General features: G+C 41.3%; 1 protein-coding gene across 4 annotated transcripts in view; it reads left to right on the top strand.

Moving 5' to 3' along the window:
• Positions 1-19,203, top strand: part of CRIM1 (cysteine rich transmembrane BMP regulator 1) — a 208,836-nt gene that overhangs the window by 35,228 nt on the left and 154,405 nt on the right. For 3 of the 4 annotated variants that reach the window (XM_088841545.1, XM_055399525.2, XM_088841544.1), the window contains one exon: positions 7,135-7,308. The exons of the other annotated variant lie outside the window; for it this stretch is intronic. In XM_088841545.1, the coding sequence (XP_088697671.1) occupies positions 7,135-7,308 (174 nt within the window). The remainder of the gene's footprint in view (positions 1-7,134; positions 7,309-19,203) is intronic. 4 annotated transcript variants of the gene reach the window in all.

The following is a 19,203-nucleotide window of genomic DNA, read 5'->3' as shown; positions in this document are numbered from 1 at the left end:
CCACATAATGGGGTGCAGTTGTATCTGGGTTTGGAGTAAGCTGCGGTACCCTAAGCTCTTATGAGGTGGGAAAGGTAAGGCTCTGAGTCTGGGAATCCTTTGTGCCTTCAGGAAGTTGGACATTTCAGATGAACACGCAGTACTTTGTCCAATATGTGCAGTCATACCTGAAACATTTTTTTCCATGTTAGTGGAATTTCAGACTCCAGCAAGCAGATGGAAAGATATTTTGAAGAGTAGAGAAGTGGAATCTAGGTCCAGTTAGGCCAGGGTTGCTGTGGCTGGTTCCTGAGCATAGAGCGGATATAACCCCCGAGGCAGGCCACAGTCCATGGGGTCACAGCAGAGTTGGACACAACTTAGTGACTAAACAACAACTGCTGCTTCCCAGATCTGGGGCTGATGAGTCTTCGTACATCTTCCAAGATTCCTCCTCTTTCACATCCTTTTCCCCTCCCCTATCCTGAGGATCACAGCTCCTTTCTCACTAGCCTTTGCACTTACAATCTGTTATATCAACTGTGGGAAGAAGGAATTTCAGGCATCATCAAGAATGTTGGAAAGTAGTCCATGAAGCAGAAACACCAAGTCCAGAATAAGACTGAGGGTGGCTGTTGTTCGTACAGGTGTTTTAAGTGTTTCTGATTTGGCACCCCATGCACACTCTTAAATTTTTTTTTTCTTTTGTTAAATCATTCATTAGACTATAGAGAGCTGTTGGGGACAATAGGGACGGCAGGTCATGCAAAACCTATGGAACTGCATACCCAGAGGATAAATATAAATAAAAATCCAAATAAAGATCCAGACTCAGTTAAGCCGCCCTTTACATTTGCATCTGGGCTCTGGCAGCCCATCTCTGCAGCCCCACATGCTGCTTCCTCCGGGGGTGGGGCCTCACAGATACCTACTCTGAATGGAGACTGGTTTCATCAGAATTAAACATCCAGAGGTAGTTTCTTCATCATGATTTTTAAACACAGAGGAGAATAGCTCTAGCTCTTTCATTCACAACCTCCCTAGACAGTTGAATGTAGTGAAAAGTTCAGCCACTGGAGCAGCCATTTCTTGCACTAGAGGAAGGAATTTAAATGAGATTATAAGATATTTTCTTAACATATTCATTAACTGCAAACTTTTCCTCTTATTGTTAGAGAACTTGCTCCTGATCTTTTTATAACATTAATGTAGCATTAAAATCACACATGAACAGCCCACCTTCTGCTTTATACTGACATCATTTTGTTCCAAATTATGTATTAAGTAAAGTCACATTAGAGAAACATGTTTTTATGATTCAGTAGTAGCATTTAGTAGAAGAGGTACCCAGTGTCCTTTTGTTAGTTCTTAAACCTGGCTCCTGTGCTGTCTTGGCCTAAGTATACCAGTGAGGCATGCTTTTTAGAACAGCACTTCTCAAAGTGCAGGCCACAGACCCCTGGGGGAACCGCAAGAGACCTTTTCAGGTAGTGCATGAGGTCAGAGTTATTTTCACAGTAATACTAACATATTATTTGCTTTTATTCTGTGTGTCAACATTGGCACTGGTGGTACAAAAGCAATACTGGTAAAACTGCTGACATCTTAGCCTGAGCAGAGGCTGTGACACCAAACTGTGTTAGTCAGTTACTACCATTCAGTTGCAGTAAATTAATACTAATAACCAAGTGAAAAAATCAGTTTCCCTTAACAATGCCCTTTATTGAAGTAGTACATGTTACTAACTTTATTAAGTCTCTTTTAAAAAATATTTTCATTTTAAAATTATTTTTGGTTGCACTGGGTCTTTGTTGCTGCGAGGGGGCTTTCTCTAGTTGGAGTGAGTGGGGGCTCCCCCTGGTTGTGATGCACGGACTTCTCATAGTGTGACTTCTCTTGTTGCAGAGCACAGGCTCTAGGCTTGCGGGCTCAGTAGTTGTGGCGCACAGGCTTAGTTGCCCCATGGCACATGGAATCCTCCCAGATCAGGGATCGAACCTGTGTCCCCTGCATTGGCAGGCAGATTCCTAATCACTGGACCACAAGGGAAGTGCTAATTTTCCTAAATTTCATTGGTTACACATTTTATGAATATTCTGTGGAATGAAATGGAAAGTACACGTGAAAAAATCCTACCTACTGAAATCCCACAGTTGTCTCGAGGAAAAGCATCACATTGTCTTATAAACATCCCAGTTGGAAGGTCAGATTAGCCATGGTTATAACTGACTGTTCTCTAGAGTACTCAAATATTTAGTTATATTTGAACATGCATGTATTTTAATTCATACATGAAGTTATAAAATTTCTCTCGTTTTATATTGAGAAAAAATAGCATTCGGATTTGGTATCTTGCAGAAGTTACAATCTTAAAAATACATTTGCAGAGGTATGTCGGATATCTTGACCTTTCAGTCTCAAAGACTACTTTTTGTCATATGGAGAGCACCAGAGTAAAACTACTTGATATAAAGGCAATATTCCTGTTATTCAGTTCAGTTTAGTCGCTCAATTGTGTCCAACTCTTTGTGACCCCATGGACTGCAGCACACCAGGCTTTCCTGAACTTGCTCACCAACTCCCAGAACTCGCTCAAACTCATGTCCATCACGTCAGTGGTACCATCCAACCATCTCATCCTTTGTCATGCCTTTGTCTCCTTCTACCTTTAATCTTTCCCAGAATCAGGATCTTTTCTAATGAGTCAACTCTTCACATCAGGTAGCCAAAGAATTGTATCTTCTGCTTGAGCATCAGTCCTTCCAATGAATATTCAGGACTGATTTCCTTTAGGATGGACTGGTTGGATCTCCTTGCAGTCCAAGGGACTCTCAAGAGTCTTCTCCAGCACCACAGTTCAAAAGCATCAATTCTTCGGCGATCAGCTTTCTTCACAGTCCAACTCAGTCCAACTCTCACATCCATACATGACCACTGGAAAAACCATAGCCTTGACTAGATGGACCTTGGTTGGCAAAGTAATGTCTCTGTTTTTTAATATGCTGTCCAGGTTTGTCATAGCTATTCCTGTTATTAACTCCTTTCTTTTCTCCCTTCTAACCCTTGACCAGTCCAGGGAGAAATGAAAAACTGTATCAGAATCAGAACCTTGATCCTTGTGCTATATACATGGATTTACTTAAGAAATTTTAAAACATCAAATTTGCCAAGTGCTGTCAGCAGCACTGTTGGGCTCAGATTTGATTTCTGTATAATCAAACCTCACTGAATTTTTGCTTTTCAGTCCCTGTTGGTTGGCTTTTCAATTATTTTAAAGTATAATGTTCTGTAATAGAAAAACACAAAAGCATTTGTCTCAAGAGCATGTTGTACTTGATCCTGTGAAGCAGCGGTTGCTAAGGAAACTATTTGCCAAGAAGAAAAACAAAGTATTGATTAAGATGGGGGCATAGAATTGGAAGGGTTTCCTCTCAAGAAAGAAAATAAAAGCATATAAGACATTTTCGACTTTAGAGTCAGATGCCTCCTGACTGGACACGTGGCCGTGACATTTCCTGAGGGGGTGGCCAGGCTTACCTGTGCACCGTTAGATGCAGCCTGTCATTGCTGCCAAGAGGCTTCTGCTGAGAACAGTAAGGAGCTGCGGTAGGTATTAAGGGAAGTTGCCTTTTAATTCTGACTCCACACTCCCGGAAAATGGTCTTCCTGTGGGGAGGCAGAGAAAAACATCTGGCAGTGAAAACAAATTGGCCCTGAAATGAACTCCTTGGAAGTGCCCTTGATGCCATTCAGGTGATAAGGCTGAAGTCTAGAGCTGACCTGGAAAAGAGATAATGACAGATAATGCCTAAAAGTACCAAAGTATGTCTGAAATTTTTTTCAAAATGCCTGCCTCATTAACACTTTACTAATAAGCTTTTTGAATAAGATTTTTATTGTGTAAACAAGTTCATTATAATGAAACATAATTTTCCTTGATATATATCTATACATTTTTTAACAAGACATTTTCTGTTGTTTTTTTTAAAGCATAAACAACAGCATTAACCATATCAGTGACATGAAAAATATGATTATTGAATGTTGTACTGTGTCGTGGGGTTAAGGATGTTCAAAGTTGGATAAGACCTGGCTCTTGTGCATGAGGACTGTTTGTCTAATGGGGAAGTTTGACTTATATGAAGCCATTACTAGATAAGAGGTGTGCACAAGTATTTATAGTAACATGGAGGATAAAGCAGCTCAGAGCTGGAGTAGACGTCTTGAAGAAGTGACATTTGACTTGGGCATTTTAGTTTAGTTTTTTTTTTTTTTAATTTTTAAAAAATTTTTATTGGAGTACAGTTGCTTTATAATGTTAATTTCTGCTGTACATTAAAGTGAATCAGCTATGCATATCCCCACTTGTTTGGATTTCCTTCCCATTTAGGTCACCACAGAGCGTTGAGTAGAGGTCCCTGTGCTGCACAATAGATTTTCATTAGTTATCTGTTTTGCACATAGTAGTGTATGTAGGTCAATGCAGTCTCCCAACTCATCCCACCCCTTGACTTGGGTCTTGGAGTGAATAGGAGTTATCAAGAGGAAGGGGAGAAGGAGGTGTTTTAGACAGACGATACTCTGTGAGCAAAGGCTTGGGAGCGTTTCTTGAGGGTTTGTGGTGAGAATCTGTGTACTTATTGGAGCGTTAGGTTGTGTGAGGGATTGGTGCACAGTGAGTCTGTGCAGGTAGGTACAAGCTGTATCATAACGAATCTTATCTACAATGAGAAGTTTGGACTTTCTCTTGTTAGCAGGAGAGAGCCAATGAGCTAGTTTGTCTTTTGAGGAAGAAGATTCTGCTGACAGAGTGAGTTAATGGGGTAATGCAAGGAGACAGGTGAGAGGGTGCTGCCGTGCTTCAGAGGAGTGATGTGTCAGGGAACTCCAGTTACAATGGAGGGGAGGGGTGTTTATTGTGAGGGAAAATCTGCATCAGAATCCCCTCAACACATTGTTGATACAGTAACTATACATATTTAAAATGATAGTGATAAAAATTTCTTCATGGAACGAGATAGGAAAGAGGAGAAATATAGTTTTTCAGTGGTTTGAATGTTACTTGAGTTTCTTACTAGCTTTTACATTCTTAGGGTTGAATTAACTTTGAATTCCAAATTTGAATATTCAGTCAAAAAATTTCTTCATGGTAAATTTCACAGAACTGGATTAGGCTGGTGGTACTAATGACATGTCAGCAATTAAATATAGAGATAAGAAATCATCTACATGAGCCATTTCATCATGTATTATAACTGCAGACAAAATTATCACCTATTTTACCTTGTTGAATTGTTTTGGTGTATTTTTCTGGTTTTCCATCTTGAAGATAGGAATGTCCCTTTGTGTGTGTACATGTTATGTATCTGTTATTTCTAAAGGCCAAATACAGACTAAATAGGAAAACAGATCTTCAAACGGGTAACTTTTGTTTTTGTTTAAACTTCTAAAATCATTTTACTGAGAGCTGAAGGTTTCATCAAATAAGAGAGCCTGGTCTTCTGAAATCAAAACACAGGAGATTTTTTGTTCTCCTTTTTCAAAGAATCACCCAGAAGCCCTTTGTTTTGTAAATGATATCCTTCTAAAGACACCTTGACAAGAAAATTATTTATTTCAATGAGGGAAAACAGTCTTTTCCTGACTTAGTCAGTCAGTAGTGTCACCAGAAGGAAAAGTTGGCCTTATAAAAATCATACCCATTTGTTTGCACTGTCTTCTGCAGTAACACATTCTTAAGATGGCTTTATACCTGCCTTACTTTGAGCAACAGGTTTAAGTGCCTTAAATTCAAGCACTTTAAAAATATTCTCTCAAGATATGGTTATCAGAAACATGTTTACTATTTAATAGTCAGTACCCAGTTAAGGTGTGATAAAGTATCTATTAAAGATAATGTTAAGAGAGGGAACTCATATAACATACCAGAGACTCAGAGAAATAGTCTGGTTTCCTGAAGAGGTGTTTCAACTATGAGGAATTCAATGAAGGATGGTGTCTGCCTGTGGTTCTGTCATGTTTGTTTCACTTTTCTGAACTGGGTCCCATGAAAGTTGGTTTTAAAATCTATTTTAGGGTCTTCCCTGGTGGCTCAACTGCTAAAGAATACGCCTGCAATGTGGGAGACCTGGGTTTGATCCCTGGGTTGGGAAGATCCCCTGAAGAAGGGAAAGGCTACCCACTCTAGTATTCTGGCCTGGAGAATTCCATGGATTGTATAGTCCACGGAGTTGCAAAGAGTCGGACACAACTGAGTGACTTTCATTCACACTGCTGGCTCAATTGGTAAAGATTCTGCCTGCAATGTGAGAGACCTGACTTCAATCCCGGGGTTGGGAAGATCCCCTGGAGAAGGAAATGGCAACCCACTCCAGTATTCTTGCCTGGGGAATCCCATTGCCAGAGGAGCCTGGTGGGCTACAGTCCATGAGGTCACCAAGAGTTGAACACAGCTGAGTGACTAACACTTTCACTTTATTTCTTACAGTCAACTCCATTTCTTGACCCGGGCATTGATTTGGTCTCAGCTTCAGAATTTGACAACTTCAGCCTCTTACTAGGCTGCAGCCCTCAGTTTTGTTTGTTGTTTTTCCTGACCTTGGTTTTGGGCAGTAGTGGACCTTAGCATCTGAACTGAAGTGTGTTCATTGGAGGGTGGTGTCTGTTTATATTTATTAGCACTGCCTTGATGTATGAAGTTTCAGGACTATTTTAAACCTGAAACTAGTCTCTATCAGATGCGGTTAAAAAAAAAAAAAAAAACTGGAGTTTTTCTTGGAATAATTTTGTAGATTGACAGATGCAGCTCCTATAGTTTTATTGAACATGGGAAATCTTGGAATCTTTGTTTACAATGAAAAACTTTAAAGGAATCTCAATTGTTACTGTAATAACACATCAGAGGAGTAGTAGTTTTTGATTAGAAATGTTTGTAGATATAGCTAACTAATGTTGATGCGACTGGTGATTTCAGTCTTCTCATTTATTAGGAGGTTGGGTTTCATTCATTTGTAAAATTGCAGCCAGACTGCCTTTCCTGAATTGAGGTTCAAAATTGGATGTTAATCTTGACACCCTCACACATTTTTTGCTTTCAGACAGGCCTTTGAATGAAGCTAACAGGCAAACATTATGTGGTTGTTAATTGTTTTCCAGATGAGAACTGGGATGATGACCAACTGCTTGGTTTTGAACCATGCAATGAAAACCTTGTCTCTGGCTGCAATCTAATCAATGGGAAATGTGAGTGTGACACCATTCGAACCTGTAACAATCCCTTCGAGTTTCCAAGGAAGGATATGTGCCTTTCAGCTTTAAAGAGGATTGAAGGTGAGTACTCATTTTTGGTCGCAAGCCTTAGCATCACATAACTCTGAGCAGTGATGGTATTTGACCTGGAAAAGGCAAAGGCGAGCTTACAGAAAGGGTAGTAGCTTTGATCTCAAACAGGATTCCGAAAGTTGACCAGGTGCGGATGTGATGGTGTATGCGTGCGTGTGTGTCTGCACACACGTGTGTGTTTCTTAAAAGCCGTGGGATGGTGACGCCGGGGCAGTATGGGCAGAGTAGTTTGTGCCTGCCTGCCTAGGTCACCTCTGCTTAACGGATGATGTCACACAAGGCGTGCCTGAGGTCAGCATCTGTTGTCACCATGTCCATTCTGCTTGATTTACCGTAGAATGGTGCTCCAGGAGGAGAGTGCCGATTGGAAATGCAGTCTGGCGAGAACGTGCAGTTTAGAGGAGGTGGGAGCCTTGTGCAGCGACTCTTGGAGGCTGAGGTGGGCTTTGCCATGGGGCAAAACCACGTAGGTGCCCAGGTCATGGGGTGCTTCCCTTCTAGAGTGAAGTCAGAAATCACATTAAAATAACAAGAAAATTATACTAAAGTGGCCCATAACTTTTGTACATTCATGCATAAAACCTAGGTGAGAGGTGGAGGACTTGAAAGTATGATTCATGACTGTAGTAATCAGGAGTGACATAGCCAGAGCTGGGTGCCGCGGCTCGTTGCCGGAATTCACAGAGGGTGAGGCCTGGGCTTTGGACTCAGCCGTGCCCCTGGGCAGCAGTGAACTATCTCAGAGCCCCAGGTTCCACTCGGGGGGAAAAGAGGGCTGAATGAGACATTCTTGTGTGTGTGTGTGTTTGTTTTCTGTAATTCTTTTTGTTGGTGTTTAGTTGATTTACAGTGTTGTGTTCGTTTCTGCTGTGCAGCAAAGTGAATCAGTTATGCGTATGCATATAGCCACTCTTTTAGATTCTCTTCCCACGTAGTTCATTAGAGCATTGAATAGAGTTCCCCGTGCTATAGAGCAGGTTCTTATTAGTTATCTGTTTTACACACAGTGGTGTATATATGTCAATCCCACTCTCCCAGTTTATCACCCCCTTTTCCCCTCTTGGTAACCATGAGTTTTCTGCATCTGTGACTCTATTTCTGTTTTGTTAATAAGTTCATTTGTAACCATTTTTTTAGATTTCACATGTAAGTGATATCATATTTGTCTTTCTATGACTTCAATCAGTATGACAGTCTCTTGGTTTATCCATGTCACTGCAAAATACACTTTATATCTCTATGATGATGGAGAAGCTGGTTGTATAGTTTGGAATACCAAGGGTTTTTCAAGTCCAAAATCAAGCTCATAAAGACAGTATAGGAATACTGAAGTTTTTGAACTGTATTGTTCCAAGACATATTAAATGGTTGTAAAGAATAAGAAATGTATATGAAAGTGAAAGTTGCTCAGTCGTGTCTGACTTTGCCAGGCTCCTCTGTCCATGAAATTCTTCAGGCTAGAATACTGGAGTGGGTAGCCATCCTCTTCTCCAAGAGATCTTACCAACCCAGGGATCAAAATCAGGTCTCCTGCATTGCAGGGGAATTCTTTACTGTCTGAGTCACCAGGGAAGCCCAAGAATACTGGAGTGAGTAACCTATCCCTTCTCCAGTGGATCTTCCTAACCCAGGAATTGAACTGGGGTCCCCTGCGTTGCAGGTGGATTCTTTAGCAGCTGAGCTACCAGGGAAGCCCATTAAGAAACGTATCAGTTCAGTTCAGTTCAGTCGCTCAGTAGTGTCCGACTCTCTGCGATCCCATGAACCACAGCACGCCAGGCCTCCCTGTCCATCACCAACTCCCGGAGTTCACTCAATCTCATGTCCACAGAGTTAGTGATGCCATCCAGCCATCTCATTCTCTGTCATCCCCTTCTCCTCCCGCCCCCAACCTTTCCCAGCATAAGAGTCTTTTCCAGTGAGTCAACTCGTTGCATGAGGTGGCCAAAGTATTGCAGTTTCAGGTTTAGCATCAGTCCTTCCAATGAACACCCAGGATTGATCTCCTTTAGAATGGACTGGTTGGATCTCCTTGCGGTACAAGGGACTCTCAAGAGTCTTCTCCAGCACCACAGTTCAAAAGCATCAATTCTTCGGCGATCAGCTGTCTTCACAGTCCAACTCTCATATCCATACATGACCACGGGAAAAACCATAGCCTTGACTAGATGGACCTTTGTTGGCAAAGTAATGTCTCTGCTTTTTAATATACTATCAAGGTTGGTCATAACTTTACTTCCAAGGAGTAAGCGTCTTTTAATTTCATGGCTGCAGTCAGTATCCGCAGTGATTTTGGAGCCCAAAAAAATAAAGTCTGACACTGTTTCCACTGTTTCCCCATCTATTTCCCATGAAGTGATGGGACCAGATGCCATGATCTTTGTTTTCTGAATGTTGAGCTTCAAGCCAACCTTTTCACTCTCCTCTTTCACTTTCATCAAGAGGCTTTTGAGTTCCTCTTCACTTTCTGCCATAAGGGTAGTGTCATCTGCATATCTGAGATTATTGATATTTCTCCCAGCAATCTTGATTCCAGCTTGTGCTTCTTCCAGCCCAGCGTTCCTCATGATGTACTCTGCATATAAGTTAAATAAGCAAGGTGACAGTATACAGCCTTGATGTACTCCTTTTCCTATTTGGAACCAGTCTGTTGTTCCATGTCCAGTTCTGACTGTTGCTTCCTGACCTGCATACAGGTTTCTCAAAGAGTCAGGTCAGGTGGTCTGGGATTCCCATCTCTTTCCGAATGTTCCACAGTTTATGGTGATCCACACAGTCAAAGGCTTTGGCATAGTCAATGAAGCAGAAAGAGATGTTTTTCTGGAACTCTCTTGCTTTCTCCATGATCCAGCGGATGTTGGCAATTTGATCTCTGGTGCCTCTGCCTTTTCTAAAACCTGCTTGAACATCTGGGAGTTCACGGTTCACATATTGCTGAAGCCTGGCTTGGAGAATTTTGAGCATGACTTTACTGGCATGTGAGATGAGTGCAATTGTGCGGTAGTTTGAGCCTTCTTTGGCATTGCCTTTCTTTGGGATTGGAATGAAGACTGACCTTTTCCAGTCCTGTGGCCACTGCTGAGTTTTCCAAATTTGCTGGCATATTGAGTGCAGCACTTTCACAGCAGCATCTTTCAGGATTTGAAATAGCTCCACTGGAATTCATCACCTCCACTCGCTTTGTGCATAGTGATGCTTTCTAAGACCCACTTGACTTCACATTCCAAGATGTCTGGCTCTAGGTCAGTGATCACGTTATCGTGACTATCTTGGTCGTGAAGATCTTTTTTGTACAGTTCTTCTGTGTATTCCTGCCACCGCATCTTAATATCTTCTGCTTCTGTTAGGTCCATACCATTTCTGTCCTTTATCGAGCCCATCTTTGCATGAAATGTTCCCTTGGAATCTCTAATCTTCTTGAAGAGATCTCTTGTTTTTCCTATTCTGTTGTTTTCCTCTATTTCTTTGCATTGATCGCTGAGGAAGGCTTTCTTATCTCTCCTTGCTATTCTTTGGAACTCTGCATTCAGATGCTTATATCTTTCCCTTTCTCCTTTGCTTTTCGCGTCTCTTCTTTTCACAGCTATTTGTAAGGCCTCCTCAGACAGCCATTTTGCTATCTGTGGAAACGTATAGTAGCCTCTAAAATAACATTTCTGTTTGTATTTTCCAGTGTTGCTGGATCATTAAAATGGTAGAGGAGAAAACAAAAGAAAGCTTTAGAACCTCAGGAATCTTAGATAACATTTAGTTTAGTCCTTCAGTTTGAAAATTGAAAACTTCAGCTCTACACACTGGATGACTGACAGGCCTGTGAACTCTTTTTTGAATCATATTATGCTGTTGACAACAGTTAACCAAGTTTATTTATATTGTCTTGAGGCTCTTTGCTCACCCCTGTCCTCACCTCTATTGCCTGCTTTTCAGTGTTTTTGCCAACTTCAGTGTATAAATTTTCAGGCGCATAGATAAGTGGTCAAATATCTATTTAATTCATTTAATTATTCATGCATATTCTAAGTCACATCATATAGCAGTTTAAAGGATTACTTTTTGCTCTTCTTATATTTTACTTAACTGTTTTAGTCACATCTCAAATGCATCTCCGTCACTGTCATTGTCTTTGCTGGAGCTGTTTTCTGTGTCATTTAACATCCGTTTCTGAGGACACCTTCCTCATTGCCATCTAAGTTGTTGGAGATACAGCTGATTTGGAATCCAGGTTATCACAAATTTTGTTCCAAACAGGGGTATCTTTGCACATAAAACTAGGACAGTTACATTTTTAATTAGTGAGGTGTATATTTATGATCTTTACAATGTGGCAGTTCACTGCATTGATTTTTAAAGTGTTTCTGAAAAGGCTGTTTACAAGATCTAGCACTTCCAATTTTGAGATCATTCCCTCGGGAATAATTACTGTGGCTGATTACATTTCTTTATGCTCTCCCCGCGCCCCCCCCCGCTTTTTTTTTTTTTTTTAACAGATTCTGTCTGATGGCCTCTGTGTAAAAAATCCAAACGTAGGATTGGTAGAGGTCACTTAAGGTTACTGTATCTTCCACAGATTGTGTGTGCATGCTCAGTTGCTTAGTCGTGTTCAACTCTTTGCGACCCCATGCACTGTAGCCCTTCAAGTTCCTCTGTCCGTGGAATTTTCCAGGCAGGAATACTGGAGTGGGTTGCCATTTCCTACTCCAGGGGATCTCATGGGGCTTTTTTGTTTGTTTTTTTTGTTTTAATTTTTATTGGAGTGTAGTTGACAATGTTGTGTTAGCTTCAGGTGTTCAACAAAGTGAATCACTTATACATGTACATATGTATATGTATACATATCTTTTTTTTCAGATCCTTTTCCCTTATAGGCCATTATAGAGCATTGAGCAGAGTTCCCTATGCTATATAGCACGTCCTTATTACTTATCTATTTTATGTATGGTAAGCATATGTGTCAGTCCCAGTTCCCATCCCGTGGTCATCATAAATTTGTTTTCTATATCCAAATACTCTACTTCTGTTTTGTAAGTAAGCTCATTTGTACCCTTTTTTAGATTCCACACATAAGTGGCATTATATGATATTTGTCTTCCTGTGTTGAGTCTTCACTCAGTTTGACAATCTCAAAAGTGAAATTATTTTGTTCTTTTTTTATTGCTGAGTAATATTTTGTTGTGTATATGTACCACATATTTGTCCATTCCTCTGTTGATAGACATTTAGGTTGCTACCATGTGCTGGCTATTGTAAAGTAGTACTGCAGTGAACATTTGGGATGCATGTGTCTTTTCCAATTATTGAATTATGGCTTTCTTCGGGTATATGGCCAGAAGTGGAAGTGCTGAGTTATATGGTAGTTCTGTTCTCAGTTTTTTAAAGAACGTCCATACTGTTCTCCATGGCTTCCCAGGTGCCTCGGTCGTAAAGAATCCACCTGCCAGTCTTAGAGGAAAACATAGGCAGAACTCTCAATGACATAATTCAAAGCAAGTTCCTCTATGACCCACCTCCTAGATTAATGGAAATAAAATCAAAAGTAAACAAGTGGGGCCTGATTAAACTTAAAAGCTTTTGCACAGCAAAGGAAATTATAAGCAAGGTGAAAAGACAACCCTCAGATGGGAGAAAATAATAGCAAATGAAACAACTGACCAAGGATTAATTTCCAAAATATACAAGCAGCTTATACAACTCAATGCCAGAAAAACAAACAACCCAATCAAAAAGTGGGAAAAAGACCTAAACAGACATTTCTCCAAAGAAGACCTACAGATGCCTAACAAACACATGAAAAAATGCTCAACATCGCTCATTATTAGAGAAATGCAAATCAAACCCACCATGAGATATCACCTCATACTGGTCAGAATGGCCATCATCAAAAAGTCTACAAATAATAACTGTGGTGTTGGAGAAGACTCTTGAGAGTCCCTTATACTGCAAGGAGATCCAACCAGTCCATTCTAAGGGAGATCAATCCTGGATGTTCATTGGAGGGACTGATGCTAAAGCTGAAACTGCAATACTTTGGCCACCTCATGCGACGAGTTGACTCACTGGAAAAGACTCTGATGCTGGGAAAGGTTGGGGGCGGGAGGAGAAGGGGACGACCGAGAATGAGATGGCTGGATGGCATCACCGACTCTGTGGACATGAGTTTGAGTGTACTCCGGGAGTTGGTGATGTACAGGGAGGCCTGGCGTGCTGTGATTCATGGGGTCGCGGAGGGTCGGACACGACTGAGCGACTGAACTGAACTGAAGAGAGGGTGTGGAGAAAAGGGAACACTCTTGCACTGTTGGTGGGGATGTAAATTGACACAGCGACTATGAAAGACGGTATGGAGATTCCTTAAAAAAATAGGAATAAAACCACCATATGACCCAGCAATCCCACTCTTAGGCATATACCCTGAGGAAACCAAGGTTGAAAAAGACACACGAATCCAATTTTTCATTGCAGCACTATTTACAATAGCTAGAACATGGAAGCAATGTAGATGTCCATCAACAGCTGAATGGATAAAGAACACAATGGAATATCACTTAGCCATAATAAAGGAACCCATTTGAGTCAGTTCTGATGAGGTGGATGAACCTAGAACCTATTATACAGAGTGAAGTGAGTCAGAAAAAGAACGAGAAATATCGTATTCTAATGCACATATACAGAGTATTAAAAAATGGTCCTGAAGAATTTATTTACAGGGCAGCAGTGGAGAAGCAGACATAGAGAATAGACTTATGGGCATGGGGAGAGGGGAGGAGAGGGTGAGACATATGAAAAGAGTAACATGGAAACTTACATTACCGTATGTAAAGTAGATAGCCAATGGGAATTTGCTGTATGGCCAGGAAGCTCAAACAGGGGCTCTGTATCAACCTAGAGGGGTGGGATGGGGGAGGGAGTTGGGAAGGAGGTTCAAAGGGAGGGGATATATGTATACCTATGGCTGATCCATGTTGAGATTTGATAGAAAACAGCAAAATTCTGTAGAGCAATTATTCTTCAATAAGAAAAAAAAATCCACCTGCCAATGCAGCAGACACAGGGAAAGCAGATTTGATCCCTGGGTCGGGAAGATCTCCTGGAGAAGGAAATGGCAACCCATTCCAGTATTTGTGCCTGGGAAATCCCATAGAAACTTGGCCGTCTACAGTCCATGGGGTCACAAAGAATCCAACACAACTGAGCATACACACATGCAATACTGTTCTGCATAGTGGCTGTACAAATTTACATCCCCACCAATAAAGTAGGATGGTTCCCTTTTCTCCACACCCTCTCCAGAATTTATTGTTTGTAGATTTTTTGCTGATGGTCATTCTAACTGGTGTAGGGTGATACCTCCTTGTAGTTGTGATTTGCATTTTTCTAATAATTAGTGATGTTGAGAACATCTTTTCATGTGCTTTTTGGCCATCCACATGTCTTCTTTGGAGAAATGTCTGTTTAGACCCGTACTTTGTTTTTTTTTAAATAAAGCACCCTGTAGTATTGGAGGTCTTGTAAGAAGTCAGTCAGACACGACTGAGCGACTGAACTGAACTGAACTGAACTGAAGAAGTCAGTACTGTGGGGTTTCCTTTCTTGAGAGACAACGTTGACGAAAAAACTCTATATTCAAATATATTGCAAATGAAAAAGTTAGTGATGGTATATCACTGCATATAATTAAATCATTAATAGCATTGAGGACTTGGAATGCCATAAGAACTTAGGGCCAAAAAAATGTGACCTGGAATTATCATAATTCCAGGAATTATAATTACCTGGAATTATGATAAAGTATTGTGGAGGAGTTGGAGTCTGAACAGTTTAGAATTTGGATGGTGATGGATTCCAGGCACAATGATGTGGACCAAAGAATAAAATGTCCAGGTGAGATTTGCATGACTTATGTGTAAGATACTTGGGAAATGAATGTAGGAGAGCAAGTTTTTGTGTCTGTAGGTAAATAGGAACTAAAGATGAAGAGTCGGGACAGGGCCAGATAATGAAATGTCTTTCACGTGGTGCAGGGAACTCAGGCCCAGTGACAGGAGCTATCAAAAGTCACTGTAGCTTTATGAGCCAAGAGCAGCAGAGCATAAAGAAATCAGTGTTAGGCAGATTGGAGTTGTGTAATGAATTTGCAGGGAGAGATTCTGCAGTTGAGGCTTATAGGAGAGCTCTTTACATTATTTAGATGTGGTGCCACTAGAGACGGGTCTAGGGGATGGCAAGGGAAAGGCAAGGAAGAGCAAACAGATGCGTGTCATTTTGATGGAAGAACATGAAGTATCTGCTTATAGGTAAGGGAGGGATGAAAATATACAAAGGTAATTCTGGTTTCCTAACCTGAAATAGTGGAAGAGTGATGGTACAAGTAACAGCAATGGGAAAACATCTCAAAACTTGGAACCGACAAGTGAAGTGGTTGTTTCAGAGGGATCTAAGATCAAAAAGGACTTTAAAAATTTGGCAAATGTTGCAGCATGTTTGATGACAAGAATGATCTAGTAAAAAGGGAGAAACTAATAACATAAGAATAGTAATGATTGTAGAAGCAAAGGCATTGAGGAGGGAGAGGGGCAAAATTGTTCCTGTCTCTCAGAGGTTATAAAACAAGGTCGTTAGCTAACGTTGAGGTGGAAGAAGGGTGTGAAAAATTGAGGAGGGAGAGGAAATGGAAAATAGACAACTCAGAGAGAGGAGGAGTGAATTAAGTAGGGAAGTGTATTAGGGTCATCTGCTAGTGCTGACAGCATGCTTGAGGTTAGCAGCTATAAATTTGAAGGGAGAACAGCCAGCACAGTTGTGTGCTTTTCTCTGGCTCTGGCGCATGCAGCGGAGGTGGAAAGGTGGATTTAACTAGGGTAAGGGTTTTTCATAGTGAGTCCTATAGAAAGCAAAGGGCCCCGAGGTAGAGTTATGCAGGAGAGTACTTAGATGGTGACCAGCCAAGCCATCACTGCTGGCAAGGAGGAAGCAGCAGTGAATAGGGAATGAACAAGAGGCAGAAGTTCTGTAAGAAGATAATGCAACACTTCCATGGAGCTGGGACAGCATCTGATTGCATGTGCTTCATGCAAACAAGGTATTTTTTTTTAAAGGGGAAAAGGAAGAATGATCTGAAAGTAGTGATGAAAACCAAGAAGACCCCTCCCCCACCCTCAGGATTTATGGCATGTGGAAGGTGAAGCCATCCCCTCTTGGGAGGATTTCAGGGGGCAGAGTGCAGTCAGGGAGGACGCAGGTGTTCATTAGAGCACAGAGGTGAAGGAGCATCTGGAGGGGAGAATGACAGCAAAAGGGATGTTGGTGATGACAGTCTGAGTTCTAGAAAGCCCAGTAGGTATTCAGGAGGGAGGGTTGTGCAGAGCATGGGTGATTTTGCAGAGCCAAGTGAGATTAAGTCCCAAGATGATGCATGACCTGATAAATTTAGACTTGGTTTTTGCGGTTTCTTATGAGAGGGTGACTAGTTAATGAAAGCCTTCGTTTAAGCCCCGTTCTCTGGGGCATTCTTTAGTGTGAAGGTATGTATGTATTTAGGGATAAGGCAGAAAAGGTCTAGTGTTGTTGCCAGAGCATCATGCTAAAAAGCATGGGTCTTCATTTCTATGTTTTGTGAGTGAATTCTGAACTTGAATTGAATTTTAGGCATAATTGCAACAGCATTTTTAAAAAATGCATGAAAGTCATTTTAGTCAATAAAGATTTGTGAAGAATCATGATGATTCAGGGTATTTTTTTAAAAAGCTTGCTGAGTATTTTATTTGTTTAAAAGGGATGTCGTTGGTCCTGGATTTTAATGAATACAGCATCATAAAGTTTGTTTGTCACAAATTTAGAGGAAATACGATAGTGGATAGCAGCCAGTCATGCCTTATGTACAAAATGATTTGTCAGAATCACCTGTATTTCTCTGAGGAAGGAGAGACAGGGAATGACCTGTAAGTCATCCCACCTCGATCTTAACAAAGCTTGTAGTTTTATGCCATGCTACCTATTTTTCATTGTCTTGGTGCATGCTGTACTGAGCTCCCCAAAAGTTAAATTGATAGACCATCAGAAGAGGGGAGCACATTAACAGGAGCAGTACTAGCCTCTGCAGCTGCCCCAAAGGTTTACTGGAGGGACCTCTTTGGTCTTAGTCATGGAAGCTAAAGTTGATATGAAAGACTTCCATGATATGGTGAATAAGTTGGACTTTTAAGCTTGCATTTGACTCCAGATTGGGGTAAGTATTTTCCCAAAAATATGTACTATAATTCAGAGTGGTTGAAGTAAATTTGAGAAGTAATCAGGAATATGAAATCATGTCCAGTTTAGAGAAGGATGTCAACCACACTGGAAAACATTCTTCTCTATTGTTCCATCCAGCGGGTCTTCACTGAGTGCCAAATATGTACTAGTCATAGTTCAGTTGCTGCGGATACAGCTCCTGTGGCGCTCACATGCAGAAAGGGAGGGGTGACGGTAAACTCAGAAGTGAGAGGAAAGTATCCCAAGTGTGATAAGAGCTGTGAAGAGTAATCGCCAGGATGATATGACAGAGAATTACTGGGCTGACTAAGGAAGGTGTTTTGGATATGGATGTCAGTGTCAGGAAAGTTCTCCTTGAAGGAAGAGCATTTGACCTGAAATCCGACTGTAAGAAGGAGTCAAACTGGTGATGATCTGAGGGGAGAGAAGTCCATGCACAGGACACTGCAAGCGGGAAAGCCCTCAGTGAGAGCAAGCTTGGTGAGTTGAAAGAATGTCACGAGAAAGCAGGAAAGGTCAGGGTGGCGGGAAGGTCATGAGAGTGAGACAGGAGTGAGGGCCAGATCACGTGCTGCCTTGTAGATGATGCTCAGGATTTTGTGATGAGTACGTAGGAAAGTGGCTAAAGGATTGTGAACTAGAGTGTCATGTGATTTGATCCATGTTCTCAAACAAGAATTCGGTGGAGAAGTAAGACTTGTGGGGAGACTGGGAAGATGCAAGAATGGGAAAGAGTCCACAGGTAGTAGTTCAGGTAAGAGAGAACGGGGACTCAGACCCGAGAGAGCTGGAGATGGAGAGGAGGCGTGTATGGGAGGTGATTTGGTACTGGGCTTATTGATGGATTACATGTAGGGCTGAGAGAAAGAGGAATCTAGGAAAACTCTTACATTTGGAGTTTAAGCTAATTGTAATACTTTTTACTATGTGCAGGAGTAGATTTAAGGGGGAACTCGGGAGCTTTGTTTCAGATAAATTAAACTTGACACCCAAGTAGAGCTGTTTGTTATTTAGATAATTTTTGATGTAATTAACTCGTTAAGTAGCATTCATACATCCATATCTTCATGATAAGTATGTTAGGGACTACAAAGATAGACACACATCCTTGAGGAAAAATCTGCCCTTTCTGTCTGGAGAAGAAAATGGCAATCCACTCCAGTACTCTTGCCTGGAAAATCCCATGGACAGAGGAGCCTGGGAGGCTGCATGCAGTCCATGGGGTCGCAAAGAGTCGGACACGACTGAGCGACTTTCCTTCCTTCCTTCCTTCCTTCCTTCCTTCCTTCCTTCCTTCCTTCCTTCTATATGGAGGTCTAGCCTTGTGGGGAGCTTCTAAAGAAAAATAATATCAACCCAGTTCACACTGATTTATCACCAGGCAGAGTCTAGCCAGAGGGATATCTGTGTGGGGTCCATAAGATGTGTTCTTAAATTTGCATGTTCGGCACTGCTGTATCATGCATCGTGTGGTTTACTGGAATAGTATGGGTTCTGTGAAACTCATTCCTGTTTGGAGCTACACAATGAATATTTTGCCAAAGGAGGAAGACTCTTGGAACTTAAGAATGTCCTCCTTTGTTTTAGCTGAAAGCCCTTAGAGGTAATGTTTAAAGTTTTTTAATTTTAGGCTAT

The sequence above is a fragment of the Moschus berezovskii genome, chromosome 11 (genome assembly GCF_049115385.1).
Source record: "Moschus berezovskii isolate FMDL1 chromosome 11, NW_MosBer_1.0, whole genome shotgun sequence".
Classification (NCBI taxonomy): Eukaryota; Metazoa; Chordata; class Mammalia; order Artiodactyla; family Moschidae; genus Moschus; species Moschus berezovskii.
Note: the sequence above shows the minus strand (reverse complement) of the source record. Positions and strands in the feature narration are given on the sequence as shown.